Raw genomic sequence first — 26,631 nt, forward strand, 5'->3', positions numbered from 1 at the left:
TGTGTCATTTCGTTTGGCCCTTCCTGCTTCTTTTGCCATCCATAATGTGTTCCATAGGTCGTTATGGCGGAGATACGTGGCGCCTGTGGTTCCATCCGTTGATCCTCCTGCCCCGGTGTTGGTTGAGGGGGAGTTGGAGTATATAGTGGAGAAGATTTTGGATTCTCGTGTTTCGAGACGGAAACTCCAGTACCTGGTCAAGTGGAAGGGTTATGGTCAGGAAGATAATTCCTGGGTTTTTGCCTCTGATGTTCATGCTGCCGATCTGGTTCATGCCTTTCATTTGGCTCATCCTGGTCGGCCTGGGGGCTCTGGTGAGGGTTCGGTGATCCTTCCTCAAGGGGGGGGGGTACTGTTGTGAATTCTGTTGTCGGGCTCCCTCCTGTGGTCATGAATGGTACTTCGGCTGGTTCTGTCCATGGACTTCCTCTGGTGGGTGTTTCTGAGTTTCCTTTCACAGGTGACGAGGTTAATTCGTTAGCTGCTGCTCTATTTAACTCCACTTAGATCTTTGCTCCATGCCACCTGTCAATGTTCCAGTATTGGTCTAGTTCACTCCTGGATCGTTCTTGTGACCTGTCTTCCCAGCAGAAGCTAAGTTCCAGCTTGTATTTCTTTGGTCTGCTATTTTTCTGTCCAGCTTGCTATTTTTATTGTTGTCTTGCTTGCTGGAAGCTCTGGGACGCAGAGGGAGCGCCTCCGCACCGTGAGTCGGTGCGGAGGGTCTTTTTGCGCCCTCTGCGTGGTCTTTTTGTAGGTTTTTGTGTTGACCGCAAAGTAACCTTTCCTATCCTCAGTCTGTTCAGTAAGTCGGGCCTCACTTTGCTTAATCTATTTCATCTCTGTGTTTGTATTTTCATCTTTACTCACAGTCATTATATGTGGGGGGCTGCCTTTTCCTTTGGGGAATTTCTCTGAGGCAAGGTAGGCTTTATTTTTCTATCTTTAGGGCTAGCTAGTTCCTTAGGCTGTGCCGAGTTGCATAGGGAGCGTTAGGAGCAATCCACGGCTATTTCTAGTGTGGTTGATAGGATTAGGGATTGCGGTCAGCAGAGTTCCCACGTCCCAGAGCTTGTGCTATATTATCAGTAACTATCAGGTCATTCCGTGTGCTCTTAACCACCAGGTCCATTATTGTCCTGACCACCAGGTCATAACAAATACCCATGGAACTTCTCAGGCTATTAATATCAGCTCACAGCTATATACTTAGCCTTTACTGGCTAATAAAATGGGAGACCCCCCCAAAAAAATTATGTGGGATCCCCCCATTATTAATAACCTGCAAAGGCTATGAAGACAGCTGTGGGCTGATATTAATAGCCTAGGAAGGGGCCATGGATATTGCCCCCCGGCTAAAAACATCAGCACTCAGCCACCACAGAAAAGGTGCATCTCTAAGATGTGCCAATTCCAGCACTTAGCCTCACTCTTCCCACTTGCCCTGTAGCGGTGGCAAGTGGGGTAATAGTTGTGGGGTTGATGTCACCTTTGTATTGTAAGGTGACATTAAGCCCACTGCTTAGTAATGGAGAGGCATCAATAAGACACCTATCCATTACTTCTCCTATAGTTGTTACATGTTAAATAAAGACACAGCCAGAATAAAGTCTCATCACTTGCATTCTCCCATGGTCCTGAGGTCACAGGAGTTTATGCCGGCAGCAAGTACAGACTCAGTGACGTCTCCGCTAGTTACTGAGCCTGTGCCCGCTGCTTCTCATTCATTCCCCAGTAGTTTACAGCCGGAGCAATCGCATCTTAGCACCTCTCCGGTTGTAATCTGTACATTCGCCAGATATGGATTCCGGCGTGGTCCTGAACACCGGACAGGTTTGGGTATATTGGTTTGTTATTTTTATTTTTTTACAAGAGATCGAGGGCGTCGCATGGATTAGCAGTATAATAAAGATGGCAAAACTGTGTGGTGTAAGATTTCATTAAAATACTTTATTCTTACTGTGTGGTGTTTATTTAACCCTTTACCCACTCTAGGATTAGTAATGGAGAGGTGTCTTATTGACACCTCTCCATTACTAAGCCGGGCTTAATGTCACCTTACAATAGGAAGGTGACATTAACCCCTCATTACCCCACTTTCCACCGCTACAGGGCAAGTGGGAAGAATCGGGCAAAGCGCCAGAATTGGTGCAGCTAATAGATGCACTTTTTCTGGGCAGCTGTTGGCTGCTGTATTTAGGCTAGGGGCCCATATCCATGGCCCCTTACCAGCCTGAGAATAGCAGCTCGCACCTGTGAGTTTTGCCTGGTTGGTTTAAAAACATAGGGGGACCCCACGTCGGGTTTTTCATTCATTTATTCTCCCCTGCTCGCCAGCAGAGCAGGGGAGTATGGATGAAAGCCGCGTTCAGCACCAGCTGCTGGGGAAAAACGGCTTACAGTAGCACTATGTCCCCAGTGGCCGTCCGTGCACACGGAGAACAGTGTGCACTGTTCTCCGTGTGCACATGTGTGACACATTTTGAGGCCCGTGTGTCCGGGTGAAAACAGACATGTCTGCATGTTTTACACACGGAGACACGGTCTGTGAAAACACCCTGACGTGCACAGACCCATTCATTTGAATGGGTCTACGTGTGTCAGTGTCTCTGGTACGTGAGAAAACTGTCACCACACGTCCCGGAGACACTGACGTGTGAAAGGGGCCTTACTTTGCAAACAGATGACTAGGACTTACCTCATTGACTTGGGCCTGTGTCTGGAGGAGTCTGCGATTGCTAGTTTGGGGCATGCCACCTGGACCAGACCTAAAACATGAAATAAGGAAATATATTACTATTAATTTTGAAATGAATAATCACATAATGGAAGGAGAGTGCAGCTGCATTTTTATTTGTCATACTCAGTGAGGATACAAGAGTTTTTGTGACTATTGTAATACCATCGGTTGCAGAATTAACTATCCATTAGTAAAGGCTGGTAAAATGCCTTCTAGAACTATTGGAAATTAATGGAATTTCTCACTTTTTTGTGCATAGAGTTGCAGGTGTTGAAAATTACCTCAGCTATACTCACCTTCCCCACTCGAGCTGCTTCTCTGTTGCTGTCCGGTCATTTCTGACAGACTGCAGCAGATACCTTACAGTGCATGTGACCACTGTAACCAATTATTGGGTTCAGCGGTTCATGCCAACTGGACAATAAAAAAAAATATTATGAAGAACCCCTTTAAGTATTAGTCAAAAACATATTTAGAGGTCATTTCACACCTAAGTTATAAAAAAAAATGAAGTATTTTCCCAATAAAATTATTGCAATTACACATTTGTTATACACATTTATTTCCTTTGTGTTTATTGGAACAACCCAAAAAGAAATCTGAAAAAGGCAAATTGGACATAATTTTACACAAAACCTTAAAAATTGGACAGACAAAATTGTTGGCACCCTCAAATTAATACTTGGTTGCACAGCCTTTGGCTCTGTGGATTGGATGGGTTGTTGTTACCAACATCTTGTTAGAATTTCATGTCATTAGCACATTTAGAAATATATTTACTTGGTGATGTGTATCCAGTACCTATTATTCCGGCTGTATTCCAGGAAGGGGCCCAGGATGGGGGATATTACTACATAATGGGGGGTGGGGGAACGTATGTCGATATAGGATTAATAACGGAAAACAACCTGAGAGCCTCTTACTCTACCAATGTGGAACAACGATATTCAGAATTCTCTCCAGTTACTGTCTGCTGGAGGGAATATGTATTGAACATTAATATAAATCTTAGCAGGTTCAAAATGCTGTGCTCACTAATTTATGTATCTTTATTGTGAACATAGCTCTATTTTTCTTAAACAGAGTTAAACATCCTTTACGCCAGAGGTCACAAACTGCATTCCTCAAGGGCCGCAAACAGGTCATGTCTTCAGGATTTCCTTGTATTGCACAGGTGAGAATTTAATCACTTGCACAGAATGATTCCAGCACCTTGGTCAATGCGATGGAAATCTTGAAAACACGCATGGTCTGAGACCCTCGAGGAATGCAGTTTGAGACCCCATGCTCTACGCAGAAATGGATTTCAAGGATAATATGATTTCTACCTGCACCCACCTCTAGAGGGCGCTACTGCCTGCTGATGTACATTGAACTCATTAACAACTCTGTATGAAGAAAGCTCCCTCTAGTGGCAGCTATGCAGCGGATCTGACTGCTGTGAAGATATTAATCAATAAACAATTTTGGACATTAAAGGGTCATGATGATTAAATATGCGTTATTAAACCGTGTGCACATTTACCTAAAAGAATTAATGTTGTTTTGAAGGCAAAGAGTGATCACACCAAATATTGATTTGCATTAAGATTTTTATTTTGTTCATTTACTTTGCATTTTGTTAATTAATAAAAAATAAGCAATTAAAGGAAATCTGTCACCAGGTTCTTGCTACCGCATCCGAGGGGAGCATAATGTAGGAAAAGAGACTCTGATTGCAGTGATGTATCACTTAGTTTACTTGGTGCAGCAATTGTGACACACAGTTTTTAGATGCAGCATGTACGAGTAGCAGAGCTCAGAATGCTGCCCAAACCACGGCTTCCTGTGTAAATTGTCTATAGACAGTGAGCTGCTAATCTGTGCTGGGGCGGAGTTGGACTAAGAAGCACGGGAGCTGTAGTATAATCTCCTGTTCATAAACCTTAATTGTATTTAAACATCAGCACACAACCTAATAAGTGATACAACCCTGAAATCAGTGTCTCAGCCCCTACAACATGCTGCAAATAGCAAATAGCACAAATCTGCTGACAGATTCCATTTAACACTTTGATTTTTTTAAGCATTCTTATTTTGCAGCATTTTTTCACTCCTGTGTCAAACATTTGCACAGTTCTGTAATTGTTTTACTTTTGTTTAGTTAACCCTTTCACCCCTAAGCCTGTTTTCACCTTCCTGACCAGGCCAATTTTTACAATTCTGACCACTGTCCCTTTATGAGGTAATAACTCTGGAATGCTTCAATGGATCCCACTGATTCTGAGACTGTTTTCTCCTGACATATTGTACTTCATGATAGTGGTAAAATTTCTTTGATATGACTTGCGTTTATTTGTGGGAAAAAAAACGAAATTTGGCGAAAATTTTGAAAATATTGCAATTTTCAAAATTTTAATTTTTATACCTTTAAATCAGAGAGTCATATCGCACAAAATAGTTGATAGATAACATTTCCCACATGCCTACTTTACATCAGGACAATTTTGGAAACATTTTTTTTTGTTAAGAAATTATAAGGGTTAAAGGTAGACCAGCAATTTCTCATTTTTCCAACAAAATTTGCAAAACCATATTTTTTTAGGGACCACCACACTTGAAGTGACTTTTAGGGGCCTATATGACAAAAACTGCACCCCTCAAGGTACTTAAAATCACATTCAAGATGTTTATTAACTCTTCAGGGGCTTCACAGGAATTTTTGTAATGTGTAAGGAAAAAACATTTACTTTTCTTTCACAAAAATTTTCCTTTAGACCTAATTTTTTCTTTACTTTCGCAAAGATAACAGGAAAAAATGGACCATACAATTTGTTGTGCAATTTATCCTGAGCATGCCGATACCCCATATATGGGGGAAATCTACGGTTTGGGAACACGGCAGGGCTCAGAAGGGAAGGAGACTTTTTGAATTTAAAATTGGCTGGCATAATTAGCGGTTGCCATGTCGCGTTTAGAGAGCCCCTGATGTGCCTAAACAGTGGAAACGCCGAATAAGTGACACCATTTTGGAAAGTAGACCCCGTTATGGAACTTATCTAGCTGTTTATTGAGCACCTTGAACCCACAAGTGCTTCAGAGAAGTCTATAATGTAGAGCCGTGTAAATAAAAAAAATAACATTTTACCCAGATAAATCATTTTAGCCAAAATTTTGCATTTTCATAAGGGTAAAAAGAGAAATTGCTCCATTCAATTTGTTGTGCAATTTCTCCTGAGTGCGCAGATACCTAACATATGGCGGAAAACAACAGTTTGGGTGCATGGCAAGGCTTGGAAGGGAAGGAGCGCCATTTGACTTTTTGAATGTAAAATTTACTGGAATAATTAGTGGATGCCATGTTGGGTTTGGAGAGCCCTTGATGTAACTTAAACAGTAGGAACCCCAACAAGTTACAACATTTTGGAAACTAGACCCCTTTGGGAACTTATCTAGATGTGTATTGATGTCCTTAAACCCCCAGGTGCTTTATAGAAGTTTATAACGTAAAGCCGTGAAAATAAAATAATAAAAAATAACATTTTTCCTGCAAAAATATTTTTTGACTCCAAATTTTGTATTTTCACAAGAGTAACAGAAGAAAATGGACTCCAACAATTGTTTTGCAATTTCTCCTGAGTTCACCGATACCCCATATATGGTCGAAAACTACTTTTGAGGCACAGTGCAAAGCTCAGAAGGGAAGTAGCTCCATATTACAGTGCAGATTTTGCCATGTCACATTGGCAGGGCCCCTGAGGTACTAGAACAGCAGAACACCCCATAAGTGCAGGGGCGGATTATCAGAGGGTCAATATGGGCGGTAGCCCAGGGCCCAGTGGTCTGGGGGGGCCCTGGGCTACCGCACTGTTGACCCTCTGATCATCTGTTATTCGAATGCCGCTGCCGGCGGCCGCCGCCGGCATTTATGTGCCCGCCCCCGGCCCCCTGCCGTAGCCGGTGGGCAGAGAGAGGGGGCCCGCATGGGGCCCCTTCTCATCTGCTCACCGGGCCCCTTCCGGCGCTGCGGCGGTTTCCTATTGACGTGCGGGCACGCGCCCGCACGTCAATAGTTAACACCAGCCGCCAGCCAATTGGAGGCTGGCGGCTGATGTCGGCCGCAGGCGCACACGTCGCCGGCGTCTGACGTCATTGTCAGTCGCCGGCGAGTGTGCTCTGTTGGAGGGAGCTCACCGCGGCGCTGGAGCGAGGACAGGTGAGGAGACTTTGTTTTTTTTTTTTTTGTTTTTTTTTACAACGGTGGACTGGACACACTGAGGGCAATGCTGGAGGACACTGGGGCAGATGGCTGGAGGACACTGGGGCAGATGGCTGGAGGACACTGGGGCAGATGGCTGGAGGACACTGGGGCAGATGGCTGGAGGACACTGGGGCAATGCTGGAGGACACTGGGGCAGATGGCTGGAGGACACTGGGGCAGATGGCTGGAGGACACTGGGGCAGATGGCTGGAGGACACTGGGGCAATGCTGGAGGACACTGGGGCAATGCTGGAGGACACTGGGGCAGATGGCTGGAGGACACTGGGGCAATGCTGGAGGACACTGGGGCAATGCTGGAGGACACTGGGGCAGATGGCTGGAGGACACTGGGGCAATGCACAGGACACTGGGGCAATGCTGGAGGACACTGGGGCAGATGGCAGGAGGACACTGGGGCAGATGGCTGGAGGACACTGGGGCAATGCTGGAGGACACTGGGGCAATGCTGGAGGACACTGGGGCAGATGGCTGGAGGACACTGGGGCAGATGGCTGGAGGACACTGGGGCAGATGGCTGGAGGACACTGGGGCAGATGGCTGGAGGACACTGGGGCAGATGGCTGGAGGACACTGGGGCAGATGGCTGGAGGACACTGGGGCAGATGGCTGGAGGACACTGGGGCAGATGGCTGGAGGACACTGGGGCAGATGGCTGGAGGACACTGGGGCAGATGGCAGGAGGACACTGGGGCAATGCTGGAGGACACTGGGGCAGATGGCTGGAGGACACTGGGGCAGATGGCTGGAGGACACTGGGGCAGATGGCTGGAAGACACTGGGGCAGATTGTTGGAGGACACTGGGACAATGCTGGAAGACACTGGGGCAATGCTGGAGGACACGGGCAGATGGCTGGATGACACTGGGGCAATGCTGGATGACACTGGGGCAGATTGCTGGATGACACTGGGACAGATTGCTGGATGACACTGGGGCAGATTGCTGGATGACACTGGGGCAGATTGCTGGAGGACACTGGGGCAATGCTGGAGGACACTGGGGCAGATTGCTGGATGACACTGGGGCAGATTGCTGGATGACACTGGGGCAGATTGCTGGATGACACTGGGGCAGATTGCTGGAGGACACTGGGGCAATGCTGGAGGACATTGGGGCAGATTGCTGGAGCTGGAGGACACTGGGGCAATGCTGGAGGACACTGGGGCAATGCTGGAGGACATTGGGGCAGATTGCTGGAGCTGGAGGACACTGGGGCAATGCTGGAGACACTGGGGGAAATGCTGGACTTACTGGGGCAGATTTCTGGACACACTGGTGGTAATATTCTGGACACACTGTCTGGGGGCAATGCTGGACGCACTGGGGCAGATTGCTGGACACACTGTCTGGGGGCAATGCTGGACACACTGGGGGCAATATGCTGGAGACACTGGGGCAGATTGCTGGACACTGGGGCAATATGCTGGACATACTGGGGCAGATTGCTGGACACAATGGGGGCAGGACTGGAGGCATGGGCAGAATGTAGACACGGGGCATGATTGGAGACACGGGGCAGAATTAAAGACATGGGGCAGGATTGGATCATGTGGCAGGATGGATACGATGGAGACATATGGGGCAGGATGTGGAGATCATATGGGGTAGAATGGATACTCATGAGGGCAGGATGCGAGAACATATGGCTGGAGCCAGGAATGAGACACACGGGGCCAGGATGTGGAATATTATTACCATAGGGGCTAATTTAGGGATATTATTACTGCAGTGATGTATTTATTTTATTTTTTGAGTATACTGTTTTAAATGGGGGGCGGTCCTGTTACTGTGCAGAGTGACACTATATCACCTTTTTTTCTTCATGTGGTGTAATGTAGAAGTTGTGAAAATTAAGTAATGTGTTCTGCAAGCGGAGCTCGAGATAACTGTGTTATTTCCTGCAGAAACGAGTCCTGGCTGGGAGAAATGATGGCGGTCTGTGCTGGCTGAAAGATGAAGGACTTCACCTAGAGACGTCACTGGTGAGTCAGTGTTACCTATACACTGACACTATACACTGTATACTATATTGAGCTCCTGTGTATAATACCACCAGTGATCTCTGTATTACCTCTACACAGACACTGCATACTAAGTACAGATCTCCTGTGAATACTGGCACTTATGGTGATAGTATTGTGTTGTTGTTTTTTACTGATCAGTATTGTAGTATTCAGTCACTATGTGGTGGTAATATGTGGTCTGGAAATGGTGTTGTGGTATTTGTCCCTTGTATGTGATATTATTCGATCACTGTGGTTGTAATTTGTGGTCTGGTCATGGCGCGGTGGTATTTGATCCTTGTATGTAATATTATTCGATCACTGTGGTTGTAATTTGTGGTCTGGTCATGGCGCGGTGGTATTTGATCCTTGTATGTGATATTATTCGATCACTGTGGTTGTAATTTGTGGTCTGGTCACGGTGCGGTGGTATTTGTTCCTTGTATGTGATATTATTGGTCAAAATATACCTAAATTGTATTGCAGATTCTAACAAATATTTAATAGGTTACAGTAGAGTAGGGCCCGGCCATTTTTCTGGAATAATCTGGTTCGGGTATATCATGACCCCCGTCACATGACCCCCGTCACATGACCCCCGTCACATGACCCCGTCACATGACCCCCGTCACATGACCCCCGTCACATGACCGGGGGGGGGCCCACAGTGTCTGAACAGCCCGGGGCCCTGGCTACCCTTAATCCACCCCTGCATAAGTGCCCCCATTTTACAAAGTAAATGAATTCATCTAGGGGTGCAGTGATTATACTGACACCACAGGTGTGTTACTAAATTTTATACCATTGGGCAGTGAAGAAAAAATTATTTATATTTTTACCACCAAAATTGTGTTACCCCAAATTTTACATTTTCATACTGGGAAAATGGTAAAAATGGTACCCAAATGTGTCCCACAATATCTGCTGAATGAAGAAATACCCCATATGTGGCTGTACAGTACTGCTTAGCCATACGGAGAGACTCGGGAGGGACGAAGCGCTTATTTGCCTCCAGGAGCACAGATTTTCCTAGACTAGTTTGCAGACTCCATATACAGAGAACCTAAGTGCTAGAAAAGCAGAATCCCCCCTCAAGTGATCCTATTTTGGAAAATATACCCCTTTGGGAATTTATCTACAAGTGTAGTGACGATTTTGACTCCATAGGTGTTTTCCAGAAACAAGCAGTAATGGATGTTGCTTAGTGAATATTGCAAATCTGCCATTGTAGTGACTAGTACGTTATGCCCAGCTCATGCTTCTGGAGACACACACCTGTAAATTAGGCGGGCTCTCATCACTACAGAAATGCCAAACATATGGGTGCTATATGTGGTTTAGGTACACTGTAGGGCTCAGAAGGGAGGGGGCATTTGGATTTGGGAGTGGAGAATTTGCTGAATTTCTTTTGGTGGGTGAGGAGCCATTTTGCTTTTCCAGAGCCTTTGTGCTACTGGATCGCCCCAAGTGTAGGGCAATGGGGTACTCGGATTCGGGCCCTTCTGTTAGTCGAAGGGGATGTCACGGTGGCTTGACCCGGTCCGTGGCCCTTTGAGGGGCGTCCAATAAAAGGGCAACAGTTTCTAGGATAATGTTTGTGACGCCACCTGTGGTATTAGGTCAGGGTGACCGACGCTGCTTAGGGGCCCGCTGGGGTGATGTTATGGCAGCTAGATGGTATACCTTCCCACAGGTGAAGTGTGTCCCCAGGGCTTCCCAGAGTGTAGTTGGTAGATGGTGAATGTTGTAAGGCACAGGCAATAACGAGGACACAAGGTTGCAGTCTCTTTACCTTTACTGAAGGCCTCAACATCCACAGTCCAGGGCACCAGACCACAGGGCAGGCAGAGTCCGGCCGGTCCGAAGGCACATCCAGAGTCCCCTTATCCAGGTGGAATTCAGTAGCCTTCCTACTAGCGCCTGGGTGTTGTAGTACCTCCCTGCTGAGCAACTCGGTAAGGTCCTCACAACTGTTGTAGATGTTCTAGATGTTATTTCTTCCTCTCTGTCCCCCAGATGGTGTGGATAGGACAACCCGTATGACTGATGGCCTGAGGCTTGTTCATAGGGACCCTAGAGACGCCTCGACCCCCACAATTTGCCACCGTGTCTTCTTAGATATTAAGGTCGGGCAGCCTACTTGGAATTGACTGTCCTGCCAGTCTCTGAAGTAAAGCGTAGAATCTATTACTCCCTCAGTGTTCCGGCCACCGGCTACGCGCCTCAGAAGGAGGCAGCCTCTCTCAGGGCAGAACTCCTTCTGGTTTTCTCCTTGTGTTATGACTTCGTGTCTCACTTTCTACAATACAATTCTCTTCGTATCCTTTCTTACGATGCTGCCGCACATGGAGCAGGCGCAGCTCTGTGTCTTTCTGTCTAGGCCTCTGACAGGATCCCACCCCTGTCTGGGGCCCTCTGTCTGCAGCTTTGTGGTGTTCCTCCTTTCCCGCTGTCTGCCTGACAGGAACTCCCTGGGTGAAGCCCAGGCAACGTCTGACTAACTTTCTATCCAACCCACCAGTTTTACCCTAATGTGAGGAGTGGCCTAGTAGATAGAACCTTTGCTCCCCCTGGTGGACTGGAGTGTGAAGTGTAGTGTATGGTTTGTGATACCTGGCAGGGTGTACTCCTTTAGTGCCAACAGATGTAATATCACTCCCCCTGGTGGAAGAATAACATTACTGCAATGACCAGGACTCTGGGGCGCTGCACTACCAGTAACATGGAAGCCCCCAATAGTTTTGTTAACAGATGACAGATCTGAGTGAGGGCTTACTTTTTTGTGGATTGAGTTGAAGCTTTTATTGGGAACATTTTACATAACTTTTATCACATTTATCCGGCGCTGTACGCTGAGCACCTACATCGGGGTTTCCATCTAAATGCCTGAGTGTCGTTACAGATGAAACCCCTGAGGGATCCATTCACTATAATGAGGCAGCAGAGTTACTCTGGACTTCGTCTGGCCTCTGTTCAGCTGTGTCCTTCTTTTCAGAAGTGCATAAAACTGTGGCTGACGGCACTTTTATGAAATCCTAAGGCTTCTTTCACACTAGCGTCGGAATCTCCCCGTCGCAATGCGTCGGGGAGAGATTCCGACGCTAGCGTTTGCTGCATTGCACAATGGAGGCAGCGGATGCATTTTTCCGGCGCATCCGCTGCCCCATTGTAAGGTGCGGGGAGGTGGTCCCCATTGTAAGGTGGGGGTCCGTCGGGAGAAAAAAACGTTACATGTAGGGTTTTTTTCTCCCGACGGTCCGCCAAAGCACGACGCATTCGTCGCAAGACGGATGCGAAGTGTGCAAATCCGTCGCAAATGCGTCGTCAATAGAAGTGTATGGGGAAAAAACTTTTTCTGCAAAACGACGCATTGTGACGGATTTAAAAAAACGCTAGTGTGAAAGTACCCTAAGAAGATGGACACCGCAGGATCACAGGTCAGACGGCGTCCACAGTGCCTCCATTTGAATCATGTATTTCAGAGATTTACACAGAAACCCCGGTGTAAGCGCTCAGCGCAGAGTGCAGGATAAATGTGCATCGAGCTGTACTTCGATGTTTGGGAGGCAGAATAAAAAAATCATCAGCATGTGAAGAATAGGTGTTAATTATTGTTACGCCATTCCTTGTGCAGTATAAGTGATTAGGCAACTTTATTCTTCGGGCTGGTGCGATTACAGCGATACCAGATTTATATCAGGTTTTTATGTTTGGCTGCTGTCACATACTAGAAGATGCTGTTCATTGTAGTTTTTGCATCACCACAGTTTGAGACCTATAATTTTTCCATATTTCGGCTGATAGAGTCATGTTATGGCTTGTTTTTTGAGAGACGAGCCGACGTTATTATTTTGGTCATATAACATTTTTTTATCGCTTTCTATTCCGATTTTTGTGAGACAGAATGAACAAAAACCAGCAATTCAAAAATTGCTTTTTTTTTTTTTTTTGTACCATTCTGTGTGTGGTAAAATTGATAAAGCAGTTTTATTCTTCGGGTCAGTACGATTACAGCAATACCCAATTTATATGTTTTTTATGTTTTGGCGCTTTTACACAATAAAAACTATTTTATAGAAAAAATAATAATTTTTGCATTGCTTTATTCTGAGAGCTATAATTTTTTTATTTTTCTGCTTATGGAGCTGTGTGATGATTTGTTTTTGGCGGGACAAGATGACGTTTTCAGCGGTACCATTTTTATTTACATTCATCTTTTTGATCATGTTTTATTACACTTTTTGTTTGGCGGTATGATGATAAGGCATTGTTTTTTGCCTCGTTTTTTATTTATTTATTTTTACGGTGCTAACTGAAGGGATTAACTAGTGGGACAGTTTGATTGAGCGGGTCGTTACAGACTCGGTGATACCAAATATGTGAACTTTTATTGTTTTTTTAACTTATATAAATTAATGTATTTATTGGAAACATTTTTTTTTTTATTTGGAGATTTTGCAAAAAAATGTTTTAACACTTTTTAATATTTTTTTTAAAACTTTTTTACATTGTCCCAGTATGGGACATTACTGTACTACTACATCAGATCGCTGATCTGATGGTCTGCAATGCAGAACATTGGAGCAGCATCTGGCAGGCAGTTAAGGAGGCATCTAACGGTCTGCTCTCTGCAGGAACTGGGAAGGCACCTTCCCTGCAGGACCCGGAAGGATACCGCGGCCATTTTGGGCCAGGGGTCCCCATGGAGACCATCAGGACAACGCGATCGCATCGCGTTGCCCTTATGGAAGCATGCAGGGAGCACCCTCCCTGCGCGATTCCCCCTCTGTGTTGCTGTTACTACTTACAGCGGCATCAGAGGGGTTAAATGCCCGCGATCAGTGCTAGCACTGATCGTGAGCATTGCTGTGGGGTGTCAGCTGTCACATACAGCTGACATCCGCACCCGATCGCCGCGGTGCTCAGCGTGAGGCCGCGTGATCGGTGTGCCGTACTAGTACTGCTGTTTGTGGGAACGTAGTTCCCGTAGAGCAGTACTATTATGGCGCATGTTGGGAAGAGGTTAATACTAACTAGTATTATTGGTGGATCACATCTTTTTTCGCCAAGATTCCAACAAGTATTTGTTCATTATTTCCGTTACTGCTGAGCACTGAGCCATCATGATACCTCTGTAGTACAATAAGAATCTGGGTAGAATCTCTCCCTTACTGTTTAGTGCTCTAACCCTGTATTTTTCTGGCTCTATAAATATATTTTGAATGTTACAGACAATGTTGGTTAATTAGCACATGAATACATTACACGCCAACAATTAAACATGCTCAGGTTCCTCTATCACACAGTTTTACAAGGTGATGATGAATTCTTCAGCTCAGCAGATTTATTTTTAGTGCTTGGTAAAAACACATAGGCTTTGTGAATCATTCTGTCTACAACAGCAAGACAGAAAACATGGAGCTTGTATTTTCCGAGTACAGTGCTCGGCCATGTCCCTCTCTGCATCTGACATCTCAGCGCACCTGGTGCAATGACGTCATTACAACGCGCCTGCTCCACCGGGTTGTGCTCAGGATCTGAAGACACCATGAAGAGACTGGAGCAGTGGGGGAGCGGGCAATGGTCAGTATTTATTTATGGTTATAAATGGGTACACACTGGCGCTACAACGCCCAGGAAGAAATGTGAAAAAATCTCAGATGCAGCTGGTGAAATCTACAGGCTCTGTACCAACAACGATTCTCCTCCTACTATCCAAGAGCAAATACAACGTTTACCCATTATCACCCAATTCCAAACAAGTTATAAACAATTCAATAAAATTGTATGTAAGCATTGGTCACTACTACGAGGGGACAAGTGTATAGGGGATTTGTTACCAAAACAACCCAGGTTCCTCTATACTAAGGCCTAACATTTGGGCTTCCTGCTGGCACCAACCACCAAAACAAATAACTACCACTACTGCTACTGGCCCAGCCCACCTTTTAACCATTAACTTTCCATAACATAACTACAGACAGCAATAGATACAAAGACAACTAAAGGGGATTTACACCCCAGAGCAATGTAGCAGTATACAATACTAGCTATTGAACCCGTTCTACGCCCGGGTGGCGAGCATTTATATTGGTATATGGTCTCCATCCTGGTATGTGCTGCTCCCATCTTGCTCCCCCATCCTGTCATGAGCTGCTCCATCCTGCGTCCCCATCCTGTCATGTGCTGCTCCATCCTGCGTCCCCATCCTGTCATGTGCTGCTCCATCCTGCGTCCCCATCCTGTCATGAGCTGCTTCATCCTGCTCCCCCATCCTGTCATGTGCTGCTCCCATCCTGCGTCCCCATCCTGTCATGAGCTGCTCCATCCTGCTCCCCCATCCTGTCATGTGCTGCTCCATCCTGCGTCCCCATCCTGTCATGAGCTGCTCCATCCTGCACCCCCATCCTGTCATGAGCTGCTCCATCCTGCGTCCCCTGTTATGATAAGGTAATTCAGTACCACAATGGAAATAGAGGTCAGAGCACATACAGTGACCTGACAATAACCCAAAAACATAGAACGAGCTCTGAGACGTGGGAACTCTGCTGACCGCAATCCCTAATCCTCTCCAACCACACTAGAGGCAGCCGTGGATTGCGCCTAACGCTCCCTATGCAACTCGGCACAGCCTGAGAAACTAGCTAGCCTGAAGATAGAAAATAAGCCTACCTTGCCTCAGAGAAATACCCCAAAGGAAAAGGCAGCCCCCACATATAATGACTGTGAGTTAAGATGAAAAGACAAACGTAGAGATGAAATAGATTTAGCAAAGTGAGGCCTGACTTTCTGAACAGAGCGAGGATAGGAAAGGTAACTTTGCGGTCAACACAAAACCCTACAAAAACCACGCAAAGGGGGCAAAAAGACCCTCCGTACCGAACTAACGGCACGGAGGTACACCCTCTGCGTCCCAGAGCTTCCAGCAAGCAGGAAAAAACAAATAGACAAGCTGGACAGAAAAAACAGCAAACAAAATAGCAAGCGGAACTTAGCCATGCAGAGCAGCAGGCCACAGGAACGATCCAGGAGGAAACAGGTCCAATACTAGAACATTGACTGGACGCCAGGATCAAAGCACTAGGTGGAGTTAAATAGAGCAGCACCTAACGACTTCACCACATCACCTGAGGAAGGAAACTCAGAAGCCGCAGTACCACTTTCCTCCACCAACGGAAGCTCACAGAGAGAATCAGCCGAAGTACCACTTGTGACCACAGGAGGGAGCTCTGCCACAGAATTCACTACAGTACCCCCCCTTGAGGAGGGGTCACCGAACCCTCACCAGAGCCCCCAGGACGACCAGGATGAGCCATATGAAAGGCACAAACAAGATCGGGAGCATGGACATCAGAGGCAAAGACCCAGGAATTATCTTCCTGAGCATAACCCTTCCACTTAACCAGATACTGGAGTTTCCGTCTTGAATCACGAGAATCCAAAATCTTCTCCACAATATACTCCAACTCCCCCTCCACCAAAACCAGGGCAGGAGGATCAACAGATGGAACCATAGGTGCCACGTATCTCCGCAACAATGACCTATGGAATACGTTATGTATGGAAAAAGAATCTGGAAGGGTCAGACGAAAAGACACAGGATTAAGAACCTCAGAAATCCTATACGGACCAATAAAACGAGGTTTAAACTTAGGAGAGGAAACCTTCATAGGAATATGACGAGAAGATAACCAAACCAAATCCCCAACACGAAGTCGGGGACCCAGACAGCGTCTGCGATTAGCTAAACGTTGAGCCTTCTCCTGGGACAAGGTCAAACTGTCCACTACATGAGTCCAAATCTGCTGCAACCTGTCCACCACAGTATCCACACCAGGACAGTCCGAAGACTCAACCTGCCCTGAAGAGAAACGAGGATGGAACCCAGAGTTGCAGAAAAACGGCGAAACCAAGGTAGCCGAGCTGGCCCGATTATTAAGAGCAAACTCAGCCAAAGACAAAAAGGACACGCAGTCATCCTGATCAGCAGAAACAAAGCATCTCAGATATGTTTCCAAGGTCTGATTGGTTCGTTCGGTCTGGCCATTAGTCTGAGGATGGAAAGCCGAGGAAAAAGACAAGTCAATGCCCATCCTACCACAAAAGGCTCGCCAAAACCTCGAAACAAACTGGGAACCTCTGTCAGACACGATATTCTCTGGAATGCCATGTAAACGAACCACATGCTGGAAGAACAATGGCACCAAATCAGAGGAGGACGGTAATTTACACAAGGGTACCAAATGGACCATCTTAGAGAAGCGATCACAGACCACCCAAATGACTGACATCTTTTGAGAGACGGGAAGATCTGAAATAAAATCCATAGAGATATGTGTCCAAGGCCTCTTCGGGACCGGCAAGGGCAAAAGCAACCCACTGGCACGAGAACAGCAGGGCTTAGCCCGAGCACAAATCCCACAGGACTGCACAAAAGTACGCACATCCCGCGACAGAGATGGCCACCAAAAGGATCTAGCCACTAACTCTCTGGTACCAAAGATTCCAGGATGACCAGCCAACACCGAACAATGAACCTCAGAGATAACTTTATTCGTCCACCTATCAGGGACAAACAGTTTCTCCGCTGGGCAACGATCAGGTTTATTAGCCTGAAATTTTTGCAGCACCCGCCGCAAATCAGGGGAGATGGCAGACACAATTACTCCCTCTTTGAGGATACCCGCCGGCTCAGATAAACCCGGAGAGTCGGGCACAAAACTCCTAGACAGAGCATCCGCCTTCACATTTTTAGAGCCCGGAAGGTACGAAATTACAAAGTGAAAACGGGCAAAAAACAGCGACCAACGAGCCTGTCTAGGATTCAACCGCATGGCAGACTCGAGATAAGTCAAGTTCCTATGATCAGTCAAGACCACCACGCGATGCTTAGCTCCTTCAAGCCAATGACGCCACTCCTCGAATGCCCACGTCATGGCCAGCAACTCTCGATTACCCACATCATAATTTCGCTCAGCAGGCGAAAACTTCCTGGAAAAGAAGGCGCATGGTTTCATCACCGAGCAATCAGAACTTCTCTGCGACAAAACAGCCCCTGCTCCAATCTCAGAAGCATCAACCTCGACCAGGAACGGAAGCGAAACATCTGGTTGACACAACACAGGGGCAGAAGAAAAACGACGCTTCAACTCTTGAAAAGCTTCCACAGCAGCAGAAGACCAATTGACCACATCAGCACCCTTCTTGGTCAAATCGGTCAATGGTTTAGCAATACTAGAAAAATTGCAGATGAAGCGACGATAAAAATGAGCAAAGCCCAGGAACTTTTGCAGACTTTTCAGAGATGTCGGCTGAGTCCATTCATGGATGGCTTGGACCTTAACAGGGTCCATCTCGATAGTAGAAGGGGAAAAGATGAACCCCAAAAATGAAACCTTCTGACCACCAAAGAGACACTTTGATCCCTTCACAAACAAAGAATTAGCACGCAGGACCTGAAACACCGTTCTGACCTGCTTTACATGAGACTCCCAATCATCCGAGAAGATCAAAATGTCATCCAAGTACACAATCAGGAATTTATCCAGGTACTCTCGGAAGATGTCATGCATAAAGGACTGAAACACTGATGGAACAGTGAGGCCTGACTTTCTGAACAGAGCGAGGATAGGAAAGGTAACTTTGCGGTCAACACAAAACCCTACAAAAACCACGCAAAGGGGGCAAAAAGACCCTCTGTACCGAACTAACGGCACGGAGGTACACCCTCTGCGTCCCAGAGCTTCCAGCAAGCAGGAAAAAACAAATAGACAAGCTGGACAGAAAAAACAGCAAACAAAATAGCAAGCGGAACTTAGCCATGCAGAGCAGCAGGCCACAGGAACAATCCAGGAGGAAACAGGTCCAATACTAGAACATTGACTGGAGGCCAGGATCAAAGCACTAGGTGGAGTTAAATAGAGCAGCACCTAACGACTTCACCACATCACCTGAGGAAGGAAACTCAGAAGCCGCAGTACCACTTTCCTCCACCAACGGAAGCTCACAGAGAGAATCAGCCGAAGTACCACTTGTGACCACAGGAGGGAGCTCTGCCACAGAATTCACAACAGTCCCCATCCTGTCATGAGCTGCTCCATCCTGCTCCCCCATCCTGTCATGTGCTGCTCCATCCTGCGTCCCCATCCTGTCATGAGCTGCTCCATCCTGCGCCCCCATCCTGTCATGTGCTGCACACATCCTGCGCCCCATTCTGACATGTGCTGCACCCATCCTGCGCCTCCATTCTGTCATTTGCTGCTCCCATCCTGCGTTCCATCCTGTCATGTGCTGCTCCCATCCTGCGCCCCCGTTCTGTCATGTGCTGCTTCCATCCTGCACCCCCGTTCTGTAATTTGCTGCTCCCATCCATATGCCCCATACGCTGCTCCATAAAGGTTGATGGCGCCCATAAGATGCTCCATAGTATATGCCTCATATGCTGCTGCATTATGGTTGATGGCCCCCATAAGATGCTCCATAGTATATGCCCCGTATGCTGCTGCATTATGGTTGATGGCCCCCATAAGATGCTCCATAGTATATGCCCTGTATGCTGCTCCATTATGGTTGATGGCCCCATAAGATGCTCCATAGTATATGCCCCGTATGCTGCTGCATTATGGTTGATGGCCCCCATAACATGCTCCATAGTATATGCCCCGTATGCTGCTGCATTATGGTTGATGGCCCCCATAACATGCTCCATAGTATATGCCCCGTATGCTGCTGCATTATGGTTGATGGCCCCCATAAGATGCTCCATAGTACATGCCCCGTATGCTGCTCCATAAAGGTTTATGGCCCCCATAAGATGCTCCATAGTATATGCCCCGTACACTGCTCCATAAATGTTGATGGCCCCCATAAGATGCTCCATAGTATATGCCCCGTATACTGCTCCATAAAGGTTTATGGCCCCCATAAGATGCTCCATAGTATATGCCCCGTATGCTGCTGCAATATATATATAAAAAAATAACATACTCGCCTATCGTCGCTGGGCGCCGAGTGCTGGGGGGCCTGAGCAGGCGGGGACACAAGCGCGCTTTGGGGGTCAGGTGCCGGAGTCGCCGCTAGCTCAGGCCCCCGACACTTGCTATAGTCACCTGTCCCGTTCCAGCGCTGTGTGCCGCTCCGTCTTCCGTATCCTCTGGCTGTGACTGTTCAGTCAGAGGGCGGCGCGCAGAGAATCAGCTGAAGTACCACTTGTGACCACAGGAGGGAGCTCTGCCACAGAATTCACAACAGTCCCCATCCTGTCATGAGCTGCTCCATCCTGCTCCCCCATCCTGTCATGTGCTGCTCCATCCTGCGTCCCCATCCTGTCATGAGCTGCTCCATCCTGCGCCCCCATCCTGTCATGTGCTGCACCCATCCTGTGCCCCATTCTGACATGTGCTGCACCCATCCTGCGCCTCCATTCTGTCATTTGCTGCTCCCATCCTGCGCCCCATCCTGCGCCCCCGTTCTGTCATGTGCTGCTTCCATCCTGCGCCCCCGTTCTGTCATGTGCTGCTTCCATCCTGCACCCCCGTTCTGTAATTTGCTGCTCCCATCCATATGCCCCATACGCTGCTCCATAAAGGTTGATGGCCCCCATAAGATGCTCCATAGTATATGCCTCATATGATGCTGCATTATGGTTGATGGCCCCCATAAGATGCTCCATAGTATATGCCCCGTATGCTGCTGCATTATGGTTGATGGCCCCCATAAGATGCTCCATAGTATATGCCCTGTATGCTGCTCCATTATGGTTGATGGCCCCCATAAGATGCTCCATAGTATATGCCCCGTATGCTGCTGCATTATGGTTGATGGCCCCATAACATGCTCCATAGTATATGCCCCGTATGCTGCTGCATTATGGTTGATGGCCCCCATAAGATGCTCCATAGTACATGCCCCGTATGCTGCTCCATAAAGGTTTATGGCCCCCATAAGATGCTCCATAGTATGTGCCCCGTACACTGCTCCATAAATGTTGATGGCCCCCATAAGATGCTCCATAGTATATGCCCCGTAAACTGCTCCATAAAGGTTTATGGCCCCCATAAGATGCTCCATAGTATATGCCCCGTATGCTGCTGCAATATATATAAAAAAAAATAACATACTCGCCTATCGTCGCTGGGCGCCGAGTGCTGGGGGGCCTGAGCAGGCGGGGACACAAGCGCGCTTTGGGGGTCAGGTGCCGGAGTCGCCGCTAGCTCAGGCCCCCGACACTTGCTATAGTCACCTGTCCCGTTCCAGCGCTGTGTGCCGCTCCGTCTTCCGTATCCTCTGGCTGTGACTGTTCAGTCAGAGGGAGGCGCGCATTAAGCGCGTCATCGCGCCCTCTGAACTGTGAACGTCACAGGCAGAGTACCCGAAAGATGGAGCGGCGAGCAGCGCTGGAACGGGACAGGTGAATATAGCATACTCACCCTCCTGGCACGTCCCTGCTTCTCCGTTGGAGATCGCGGTGTGCGTTCAGTGCTTACGCATACAGCGATCTCCTGGGCGTCGTCGCTCTGTGGGGTCCAGATTGCGCCGGCGTTTGCGCAGTCTATAAAGGCTTCGGACAGAGTGACGCTCCCAGTGTTATATTATAGATATACAGTATACAATGTAACAGTATTACACAGCAATATAAGGCAGTTCAATGCAATTAGATGTCACGTACATGTAATGCAGTAAGCCAATACATGAGACATAACTTATTCACATAAAGTGCATGGGGGGTCACAAGAGAGGAGGACAAGGCACTACTGAGGGGACTGGCCACCTCCTTACATATGCAAATACAAATAGTGGTAGTACAAAAAGATATAAGCATATGGATCATGTCAATTACCAGTTTGATATTCAACCATGTGAGTGCATGGCCGCAGGGGGCATGGGCTGCCTGCTGGTTTCTAGTTCCTTCACAAACTCAACCTGATCCCCTCTTTCGAAGCATAACAGAAAGAGTGACCACATTGCCTTAGGGTACCGTCACACTATACGATTTACCAACGATCACGACCAGCGATACGACCTGGCCGTGATCGTTGGTAAGTCGTAGTGTGGTCGCTGGAGAGCTGTCACACAGACAGCTCTCCAGCGACCAACGATGCCGAGGTCCCCGGGTAACCAGGGTAAACATCGGGTTACTAAGCGCAGGACCGCGCTTAGTAACCCGATGTTTACCCTGGTTACCAGCGTAAAAAAAAAAAACACTACATACTTACATTCCGGTGTCTGTCCCTTGCCGTCTGCTTCCCGCACTCACTGACTGCCGGCCGTAAAGTGAAAGCACAGCACAGCGGTGACGTCACCGCTGTGCTCTGCTTTCACTTTACGGCTGGAAAGCAGTGAGTGCGGGAAGCAGACGGCAAGGGACCTGACGGACACCGGAATGTAAGTATGTACTGTTTTTTTTTTTTACATTTACACTGGTAACCAGGGTAAACATCGGGTTACTAAGCGCGGTCCTGCGCTTAGTAACCCGATGTTTACCCTGGTTACAAGCGAACGCATCGCTAGATCGGTGTCACACACACCGATCTAGCGATGACAGCGGGAGATCCAGCGACGAAAGAATGTTCCAAACGATCTGCTATGACGTACGATTCTCAGCAGGATTCCTGATCGCTGCTGCGTGTCAGACAGAGCGATATCGTATGGATATCGCTGGAACGTCACGAATCGTACCTTCGTAGCGATCAAAATGGCACTGTGTGACGGTACCCTAACACAAGCCTTTATCCCCTTTGGGTCACTGCCCTCTGGGCTGAACCAAAATCCCCTCCCCTTGGTTATAGCAGCTAAAAATTCCCAAACCTAAGATTGGTCATAACTCCTTAATGGGCGATCCTAGGGAGACGGTTTTGGTGCCATCGTATCCGGCCAGGCCCCTGCTACGCGTTGAGACCAAACCTAGCTTTGCTACCTAGGTCCTACTAACAAAATATAGCAGAAGACGAGACAGAAAGAAACAAAGGGCCAGCAGCCCTGATCAACGTCTGATTCCCAAAACTCACATATTCTAGAATATAGTAGCAAAGTGACAAAAGTAAAACTTAACTTTTAATCTATAGGTATAAAATCACATATGGGTAGTGTAAAAGCAAAACATCTTCGTTACACATATGTAATATAAATGAATAGACAGCCACAGTGGTGGACCAGTCACTAAAAAAGGGATACACACCTTCGTTTTACAAAGGCATTGTATAATGAATGAACAGCCACAGTGGTGGATAAGTCAATAATAGAGAAGATAGATCTGTGGATTGAATCTCCGCTACTCTGCTTCAGAATGACAGTGGTCACAAACAAAGAATTTAACATATGGAGGCAAATATTATTATAACAGTGACAAATGGAAAAAAGGAAATCTCTCACTCAATATGTGTCATCCCTAGGGTGAAGTGCAAGATACCTCAGGAAGTATATCCAAAGACACTATCCTCATCAGGTCTGCAAATGGGTAAAAGCCGGAATATTGACCTTGCTAGGACCTTTGGGTCAATACAATAGCCCTAGAAGCCTCATAGCTCCCGCCCTTACAAGGGCAGTCCACAGCTTTCCCTAAACTGGACTTGCCCTATATAGCCTACGTGGCTTCCAACGCTTTTCACCTTGCAGATCTTCAGGGGAGGACATGTGCACGCATATGTTAAGAAAAGGCTAAGTGTCCACTGCCCACCCTGCTAGTTTTCAGAATAGGGTGGGGCTTTTAGGGCTATTGTATTGTATTGAACCTCAGTGTCTATCAGGGTCAACATTCCTGCTTTTACCCATTTGCAAAATGTAGATCTCAAAACTGTAACCGTTGTGTGACCAGAGCGTACAATAAGGCTACTTTCACACTTCCGTCTTTTCAGATCCGTCACAATCCATCGATTTTTGAGAATGCAGGATCCTGCAAAAAAATTTGCAGGATCCTGCATTTCCCATGGACTTGTATTAGCGACAGATTGTGATGGATGGCCATCCGTTTCATCCGTCGTGCACTGGATCCGTCGTAAAATAGCGATCCGCCGTGCAGAGAACACGTTCATTGTAACGTTTTTTGTGCACGTTGGAAAAATTGGTCAGCGACGCACCCTGCACTGCCCGTCGTCGGCTACAATGGAAGCCTATGGACGCAGGATTCGTCGCTGACTGTCACACACAGGAATCCAGCGACATATCCAGTTTTTCCCCTCTGACCATGCCCGGAAGGATTTCCAGGTCTGGGGAAAATCTCTCTCTCTCTCTACAACCCCCTCCCCCCCCCCCCCCCCATCCCTTCCCCGGACATTTAATTTCCGGAATTTCTGTACGACAGATCCATCATTACACTGGATCCGTCGCACACGTTTTTACCTATTTTCATGACGTCCGTCAAAACGTCATTTTACTGCACCACGACGGACCCCAGAAAACGGAAGTGTGAAAGTAGCCTAAAGGTACCGTCACACTTAGCGACGCTGCAGCGATACCGACAACGATCCGGATCGCTGCAGCGTCACTGTTTGGTCGCTGGAGAGCTGTCACACAGACCGCTCTCCAGCGACCAACGATGCCGGTAACCAGGGTAAACATCGGGTAACTAAGCGCAGGGCCGCGCTTAGTAACCCGATGTTTACCCTGGTTACCATCCTAAAAGTAAAAAAAACAAACAGTACATACTTACCTACAGCCGTCTGTCCTCCAGCGCTGTGCTCTGCTCTCCTCCTGTACTGTCTGTGTGAGCACAGCGGCAGGAAAGCAGAGCGGTGACGTCACCGCTCTGCTTTCCGGCTTACCGACGCTCACAGACAGTACAGGAGGAGAGCAGAGCACAGCGCTGGAGGACAGACGGCTGTAGGTAAGTATGTAGTGTTTGTTTTTTTTACTTTTAGGATGGTAACCAGGGTAAACATCGGGTTACTAAGTGCCGCCCTGCGCTTAGTTACCGGATGTTTACCCTGGTTACCAGTGAAGACATCGCTGAATCGGTGTCACACACGCCGATTCAGCGATGTCTGCGGGGAGTCCAGCGACGAAATAAAGTTCTGGACTTTCTTCCCCGACCAGCGACAGCACAGCAGGGGCCTGATCGCTGCTGCCTGTCACACTGGACGATATCGCTAGCGAGGACGCTGCAACGTCACGGATCGCTAGCGATATCGTCTAGTGTGACGGTACCTTAAGTCCATATTCTCCTTATCAAATCATAGCTGACTCTCAATAAAGCCGTTGGATGGCATCGTATCTACAAGCGGACTTCCTGTAGGAGCTTGATACTATCTAGTTGGTGGGGGTGTGAATTTCTTCTCTGAATTTTCCCCCTGCTGAGCAAGGTGTACTGTTACAGCTGCATAAATGAAGGGGGTTTTATAATCCCATGTCATATAGGATACACATGATTGACATGAAATTATATCTCCAATATTCTTCATAACATTGGTAAATGTGCATCATAGTTTCTATATTGTTTAGCTTCCGAATTCAGGATCACACAGTACCTGTGCTACAGAGAACCTAACAACGCCGGGTCCTGGGAATATTCCCATCTCCCCTTCACACATTTAAAATGAGCTGTTAAAAACATGCCAAAAATATCCAGATCTGTCAACCTTGAGAGGAGTTCAGTGTGAAATTTTAATTAACTTGCAATTAAGGAGAGAAAATATATTCTCACACATTTAAGAACAGTAGGTAGGAACATACAAATCTCAATCTTTTGTGCCAACATACACTGTGCAGCTACAAGACATGATAAATGGCTGCATCTGTATGGAGATTTTTTACAACACCTGAATTTACAGTATGTACATAGAAATGAGTCACATACTTGGAACCATTTATATTCCATTTGTTCCATTTCTTGATCATAATTCCACAAATTGATCAATGTTTTCTGCCATTTATTACACCATTTTTGTTTAATGGAGCTTAAGTTGACAAAAAGGGGGCACAGTTCTTGGCATGAAGTCCAACCTATTTATGATTGGATCCGGCATTAATTCTGCCCTATGTACTTTTAGTGGCCATCCTCCCTACTGGTAAAACAGATAAGAGTATGTGCACACATCTTTTCAGGCAGATCAGCTTCAAAGCCTGCCTGAAAAAGCGCTAAACAAATGCTAAAAAGAATGACCACAAGCACTGTAATGTAAAAATGACTTACTGTTCATATGTTGAGTCTTCTGAGCTTTTCTTAACTGCTTCCGGTCTTCAAAGACACAAAGCAATGGAAGCAACGTGACCATTCTTCTGGCAGCTTCTACTTGGAAGCAGCACACTAGTTTAATAAATACAGTTTCACTAAAAAACAGAGGCCAAAAAATATTGGTAAAGACTAAAACAAAAAAAACACACCTGCACGTCCTGAAAAACTCTTGCGCTTGCAAACATCGAAAAGACACTGTGTGTGCATACCCTAAAACTGCACATATCTATTAGATAGTAGTTTAGACCTCCATTCACAGACTGAAGTTGGCTGAACCAGCCAATATCGACAGGTTCGGCCAGTAGTCTTGTGTGTATAGGTGCCTCTGATAGATGATTTTTGGGTAAAAAAAAGGGTACGATTTCAGAATGAAGATCTTTTGTTCTATAAGTAATAAGCCACCGCTTGAGACGCCCAGCAGTGGCTCTCTCATAGAAAACACAGGAGTGCTTGACAGAGTG

At 47.0% G+C, this 26,631-nt stretch overlaps 1 protein-coding gene across 1 annotated transcript in view; it reads right to left on the minus strand.

The window, feature by feature from the left end:
* The window catches only part of LOC138680891 (synaptobrevin-like), a 75,002-nt gene that overhangs the window by 42,613 nt on the left and 5,758 nt on the right, over nt 1–26,631 (minus strand). The window contains exon 2 of the mRNA XM_069768109.1: nt 2,699–2,768. Coding sequence (XP_069624210.1) covers nt 2,699–2,768 — 70 coding nt within the window. The remainder of the gene's footprint in view (nt 1–2,698; nt 2,769–26,631) is intronic.

Source organism: Ranitomeya imitator, chromosome 5 (genome assembly GCF_032444005.1).
Source record: "Ranitomeya imitator isolate aRanImi1 chromosome 5, aRanImi1.pri, whole genome shotgun sequence".
Lineage (NCBI taxonomy): Eukaryota > Metazoa > Chordata > Amphibia > Anura > Dendrobatidae > Ranitomeya > Ranitomeya imitator.